The 7,500-nt window shown below is 30.8% G+C and overlaps 1 protein-coding gene across 2 annotated transcripts in view; it reads right to left on the bottom strand.

Moving 5' to 3' along the window:
* The window catches only part of NOVA1 (NOVA alternative splicing regulator 1), a 141,017-nt gene that overhangs the window by 3,206 nt on the left and 130,311 nt on the right, over positions 1-7,500 (bottom strand). For both annotated transcript variants that reach the window (XM_011375938.2, XM_011375939.1), the window contains one exon: positions 1-362. This exon is cut by the window's left edge and continues 3,206 nt beyond it. In XM_011375938.2, coding sequence (XP_011374240.1) covers positions 1-362 — 362 coding nt within the window. The remainder of the gene's footprint in view (positions 363-7,500) is intronic.

The following is a 7,500-nucleotide window of genomic DNA, read 5'->3' as shown; positions in this document are numbered from 1 at the left end:
AGGTTAGCATGTCCTAATAGCCCTGCAGCTGCTGCAGCAGTTGGTAACACTTCAGCAGTGTTTGCATAAGGAGATCCGGTTGGATTGGAATTTGCCACTGGACCTGTAACATTGGCATAACTGATATTGAGACAGCTGCCACTCTGTGGATCCTCTTGTATCTTCTGGATGATAAGTTCAACAGCTTTTCGGTTTTGTTCAGGTTCTCCACTCACAGTGACAACCCTCTCTTGCAAGTTGATCCCATCAGGTTTCTGGGAAAGCTGCACCCAAGCCCCTGACTGCTCCATTATAGCCTTCACAGTAGCACCTCCCTTCCCTATTATCAGACCTGCTGTGCTGTTGGGAACTATAATCTTTACCTGTAATTAAAAAAAATACGTATAAATAATACTTCTGTTTTGCACACATACATTATATTACTTTGCTATCCTAGAGAAAGTAAAATAATAAATTGAAAATTAGTTAAAATATAATTTATGAAAAGACAGAAATATCACATTTCTAAAGTGACTTTTATCACATTTTAACACAATTATCTTGTAAAATTAGAATTTTCAAAGGAAAAAAGTAATTTTTAGTTTTAAATCTTTGAAATTTCTCCACGAGTCTTTGTGCATTTTGCAGTCGAAGTTATACGAAATTAGTATGTTTTGAAAATAGGGAATAATAACTATACATTGATGGTAAGATTTTTATATAGCCCCCAAATCAAAATGCTGTTGATGAATCTTCACCTCTTGTGGCTTTAAGAATATCTTTGCTCTGATATATATAAAAACAAAGAGTGCAGTATTATAAAGCTAAGTTAGTAAAGAAAAAGTAGGAAAGTTCTAGGTTGAGCCCCTTCAAAACATTAATTTCATGTTCCTTGTCACCTAGTAATTTTTGTTATTCAACACCTTGTTTCATGACATGTTTTCAGACATGGGGATCAATCAAATAATAATATTTTAGTTTTTCAACTAAACTGATACACATATAATCTTATAAAAATAACAAATATTTCCAAATAATAATATAAAAAATTCCAGGTAGGTTAAGGCTATTTGAGAATATTACTTAGATATTCTATCTAAGTTTGTAAAATGACTATTTTGATTAGCTAGATAATTCTCTTTTTGGCAGTCATAGCTACATTTTTAAGAATAGGGCTTACGACCAAATTACCAAAGGTTACTGAAAAATTACTGCAGTCACATGAGTACTTATAACAATTCAATGTACCCATATAAAATACAGGTATTTTAGCCAATTTGTATTGAAATAGCCAGGTACAAAACCCAGCATATTTTGATTTATTTAATCACAATCAAATCTATTATAAGATAAAGTATAAAATGAGTATGGTATCTTCCATAACCTCTAAAATGAATATATAGATAGTAACATTTAAAATTGTACTTTGGTAGCACAAAGATACATATGGCACTGTTTTATGACTCACTGGGTAGATGAAAAACAGTGTCGTGTGTCACTGACAAAGCACTGAAGCAACTGCATTCCTTACTATAGACATTAAAATGGGCAGGCTGAAATCCTCTGTTGATTTTGAGCAGGAATTTAGTTAAGATATTCTATGAGATATTTAATTAGCTAATTTTTAGCAAGTATTGTCCTGCTACCTCTAAAACACAGATTTGGGCAAGGACTATTTAAAAAAAATAGAGCCATGCATTTTTGGCAAAATGCTCTTAAAGGCAGCAAATGGTGAAAGTATAAATTCAAATTCTAGACTGGGTAAACTCATAAATATATTTACGTGTATAATGCACATGTGCACACACACATACATATGCACTTTTCTTTACACACATAATTTATAGTTGTGGTAGAATTTTGTTTCAGTCTGATTTGTCTATATAATCATTTCATTTTCTTGAAATAAATCTTAATCTTCTAGAAATATTTCTTAGGAATGTCATATTAATCCCTCATATTCTCACTGATTAAATCCATTCAGCTCCAAGTAGACTGAGAAATACATTTTTAATGTGTTAACTTTGTTCACAGACTTTTTGCAGAAAATTATTTGTCTGAAATGCTTAAGTATATTAAAGTGTTATAATTAGAAAGTTAAACCATGATTACATCTTACACCAACTATAAAGATTAATTCGAATATCTTCGTTTTATCCTGTACACATGAAATATTGAGAAAATTTACTTTTAAGAATTTAAATATCTGAATGTTAAATGATTGTATTTTATAAATATTTCTTTTTTAAAATCAGAACAATTTTGCAATACAATATCATTGAAAACATTTATCTACTGGAAAACTATAGTATTTTAAAATGATTTTTAGGAAGAAAAATATATTAATCAACCAAGAGTTTCAAAAGAGCTGCTCTTAAATTATTTTAAATTCTAATATCATTGTTTTGCTCAATAAATGCCTTTGCGATTACAACCTAGAAGGATAGCGCATAAACGGTTAATTATGAAAACTATCCTATGGACTGTCAATAAAAAGTAATGAAATATATAAATTTATAACATCCACTCTAAATCACTTTAAGCTTCTATGAGATATGAGATAATTCTACTATACTGCACACTAATCTCTTACTATATTTACTGCATCCACAGCTTTTTTTTTGAACTCTAAGACTAGTTCTATCCTTCCAAAAGAACTTGCAAACCTGTGCCTAATACTTACATAATTGCACATTACCTACCTTTTTAATTTCTCTCTTTAATAATTTTTCCTTCTTTTCAATATTAAAAAAATTTGAAATTATATATGGTTCAGAAATGGTGTGGACTTTTCATAAAAGTAAACATCTTCAAAAAATTCATATATTTTGCAAATTAAAGACTTACACCACATCATATATCTTAATATCAAAGATGTCTTTATGTAGTAAGTATTATTCCTTGGATTTTAGTTTTAACTATTTGAAATAATGTCAGTTATGACTGTTGTTTTATCAATACTGCTGTAGTTCCCAAATTTTGTTGGTATGACTGGCATTTGGCGACATATAACTAAAGGTGTGTTATGATTTAAGAGAAGATGTTAATAATTGCACATTAATATTATAATATGTAGCATTTCCTAACTTTAGATAGTAATAACTCTGCAAAAGATCACTCATCTTAGAGATTAAATTGAAATATAAATAAATGTAGTTATTAAATTCTAAATTTAATAAATATAAATATTTAATAGCCTAGTCAAGGAATATGTCACCCAATTTTTATTTTTGACACTATCTTTCTTCCTTGAAGAATTAAAAAAATATATCCATATTTATTTGCGCACTTCATAGTAATCTAATATGGACAGAAAGGCAACAGACTCTCTAAAAAGATGTTGAAACAAAAAGAAAAATCAGTCCATTTGCATAATATCTCAGAGAGAGTAGTGCTCTATTTCCATTTTATGTGTTAGGTCAGAGTCATGAAGTAAGATACCAGTGTGGAAGCTTGGAGATGGCAGACAATTGAATACTGGGGAAGGAGGGTAGTTGAGGGAGAAAAAGAGAGTGAAGACTTACATAAGATGGCCTATTTACTTACTATTTAGATATGAGAACCGAGCATTTACTAAAGGAAAAGTCTGCACGTTGACAGTGCATCCCTCACTGAAATTATAAATAGCAAATTTTAATCATATGTATGGCTTCATTTTCATTGGTGAAGTCTGTTAACACACTGACACAAATATATGTAATCTTATTTCTAAAAAATTGAGAGGAAAAAATAACTAGGTCTTAAACAGCATACAAATTACTTGGTTTAACATGTATCAACTAAATCAGGTATGTTCTTGACAGTTACAAATCAGTTTTCCCTTCAAAGCTACAATCTACATTTGCTACAATCCAGCCAATCTTTCCTGGAATGTTTACTGAGTGGCCCAGACCCTCCTGTGTTGGGAGCCTGAGATAAAGGATATACATATGACACTGTTCCTGCCTTTAAGGAACTTCCAGATTAGTTGTAGAAAACATGTATAAATGTATCAGTGCAGCAAAGTCTTAAAAGTGCTGGTACAGAAGTATATAAAGGATACAAAGAAGACACAAAGACTAACTGGAAGGAGAAGGGGTAAGAATCTTTGAGAGATGATGATCAGATTTATCTAAATGTCTTTCACATTTCTGTACTATCTATATCTTATTCTTTACTATCAGACATTCCCACAAGCTTGCTCTGTTATCTCTGTGCTAGAAAGTTCCTATTAAACTTAAATCCATTTCAGTAGTGATGATCTGCAACTATGAAAAGAGAACTTCTATGGCAATCCTATGAAAACTATTTAAAAAAAAATCTAATAGGTAGGTTTTAATATTGATGTTTCTGATTAAAAATAAACATTAAGACAAATTTACTCCTTTGCCAAATCAAAATTCCAACTCATTATGGTCTTATCAAGGTAAGAGAGTGTTTGTAGGCATCAAATTCTTTATCATCATGGCAGGAAAATTACTGAACTATTTCAGAAAGCCATGTCTCAAAATAAATGCAAAACAAGTACCACTATAATTAAAAAATATCTCAATTAATAGTATGGACTATTTTATTAGGGCTGCCATAATATAATCTACATATATATACAGCCTTGCATTTATAAAGCAATTGCTATCAATAGTAGGTACCTGTTATTTTATTCATTCATTCAGCTAGCTGCCGCTTTGGGATTGAGTACACAACACAGGATGGTCCAGTAAGAGGTAGTCTGAAAATCTGGTGAAACTGTTAGGATGGAGAAACTTGTGTTTCTAATCTAGTAGAACAGAAGCTTGATAATACAAGTGACTATCTTGTCACCACATGGAAAGGGAAAGAATGTGACTGAAAATAACGTTAGCCTAGATTAAAAGGAGACTCCAGAAACGGAAAGAGTTTTCTGACAGAATTTTGGCAGCTGAATTTAACCATGTCTAAAGCCAGTACAGAATCAATATTAACTCTCTTTTTTTGTTTAAAGCACTATGAGATAGATTTCTATAATCCGTAACTGACCAAACTGTATCTTTAAAAATATTTTTATGTTCTTGTTATGTCATGTATTGTTTGCCTATTCAAAAGAAATGATGACACTTTATTGTATATCTTGATGCTCTAAAAGATGCCATAGCTCTGGTAAAGAGACACAAGTGGATTACTTAATTTATCTTCTACTAAGATATACTCTTTATGATCCAACAGAGGAAATCTCTTTCATTTCCCTAATGTATTATACCTTAGGCTACTGAGGTACCATTTAGTGGTATCCAATGGAAATGTCTGTGTCATTTTGAGAGATCTATATTAACTATTGACCAAAGTAAATTGGAAAAAAATGTGTGTTTTGATTACAGATTTTATATACATAACTGCCTTCCTGAAAAGTACTGGTTTGATAAAATATATACATAGAGTTATATGAATACATGTATCCAGGAAGAATAAAACAGCAGCTCTTCTATTAGTTTATTCAATCTCCTTGCTTTTGATAAATAAATAAAAGGCAGTACATTTTTCTTAAGCATGGCTAGTATCTATCATAAAATACCATGCTGTCTTTTCCCATATATCCTTACCCGCCACCCACTGCCAACACCAGGTTTTAAACCTGGGAGCTATCTGTGCCTTCTCTTGCTCCCTAGATTTCCATATCCTGTTTTGCAGGGTCCATCTCTTTCCTCCCTGAAATGCTTCTTGCTCAATTCGACTATTTTATCCTATCTAAAGCAATGTGTGATACAATAACAAGAATCTAGAATTGGCAGTTAGGAGATACGGGCTTGTAGCCTGGCTCTGCTGTGTGACCTTTATCAAATCCCTTCAGTTTCATATCTATAAGATCAGACAGCTTGATAAGATTGAGGATGAGTTTTTATTTTAGCATTATGAAGAAATTCTACTCAACAGCCTTTAGTGACACCCCCCTTAAATTACCTACTGAAATTATCTAGACTCCTTATGTAGACATTCCAAATACTCCATATCATGTCCTCAACTTGTCTTCTCAGCTTCATCATCTAGGACTAGTATCCTAAGCTGAATTCAAACTTTACCTGCTAGTTCCTAAATATAGTCTACATTAGTCATTTTTCCTTTGTTTATTCCAACTGATTGAAATGTTACCTCTATTCCCACACTGTTCTTCCCCTTAAAATTCATACTTTTTTGACTTCTGAAATCTTATGTCTTGCAAGAGCAGTTCAAGTACAATATGCATGTCAACTCAGACTTGGTATCCTAAAACCAGAAGTGTCAGAATACTTTTCTACATTTCTTATTATGTTACTTATGCTATGCTGGCTTATATTAGAGTGCAACAGATATTTATCTCTCTTAAAAATTTTATTTTCCTGAATACTAGTATCTTATTTAATTTTGCATTTCCTATCTGTACTTGGTTGAAATTATAAATTGGATAATGGTTTAAAAAATAAAGCCAAGAAATAAAATGTAGGTTTGTATAATAACTAAATAATAAACTGTTTGAAAAATTCCATCATGACCATGCAGGTGTGTGTGTAAAATACAATTTTGGGTTCTTAAAACAAAAAAACTTTTACTATTTCTAAAATATAAAATTCAATGATTACACTGCAATCAGACTGACATATACAAGAAGATAAATGTAGAGATGTTTTACTCATAAAATTACTGAAGTCAATAACAGATTTATGATAATTTAAATAGTCAATATTACAATAAATTAATTTTCATTGATGTATTATATTTTTCCTACATTATTTTGGAGTTTCTTATTCACTAAACTTGCAGCTAGGCTTCTTTAGCCATAAAAGATGTGGTCAGGTTAATTTAAAAGTCTAGAATACAAATAAATTAGTGTTTACTCAATGAAGTGATGAACTGAATCAATTAATGAGATGGTTAAAATGAGTGTCTACAGAATCATTATCACACTCATAATGGGTGCAATTATCTCTCATCCCTTGTCTTGCATCAAGCAATTGAATCTTTACCTCAAAATAATTGACTTTAAAAGTTTTGTGAACATTGGACTTCATTTTATATTTTTTTCAAAAGGGCTACACTTATTTTTCCCTCTGGTTGCAAAATATGACAGAGAATGACAGACAGTATACCTCTTTTTTTAATGTCTCTGAAAGAAGATAGGAAATGAATGATAATCCTCATGAAATTCTACAGTCAAATAAAGTTTAACTTTTTTTTTGTTCCTTAAAACATTTTTTCACTTTGTCTCTTGAAGCATTATTCAAAGTTTTTTTTTTCTTTTGATGGTTTCTGCATATCTTAAAGATATACTGTATTCCATTCCAGAGGGATTCAATTAGGAATAAGAAAAATAGGAAAAATCTATTCTTTATAGGTAAGAAAAAAAACCCACTTCAAATCATTCCTGTTATAGTGAGATGATAAGCACGCTACACATCATTATATCAAAAAAGAAAACTACTATAAGTCAAGTAATTATGAAGAAACCATAAGGGTTGTAAATGATAAACTATTTACAAAAGAAAATAATTTTGAGTACTGTCTTCTAAATGCTTAATAAATCAGGTTTTACTA

The sequence above is a fragment of the Pteropus vampyrus genome, unplaced genomic scaffold (genome assembly GCF_000151845.1).
Source record: "Pteropus vampyrus isolate Shadow unplaced genomic scaffold, Pvam_2.0 Scaffold281, whole genome shotgun sequence".
NCBI classification, from domain to species: Eukaryota; Metazoa; Chordata; class Mammalia; order Chiroptera; family Pteropodidae; genus Pteropus; species Pteropus vampyrus.
Note: the sequence above shows the minus strand (reverse complement) of the source record. Positions and strands in the feature narration are given on the sequence as shown.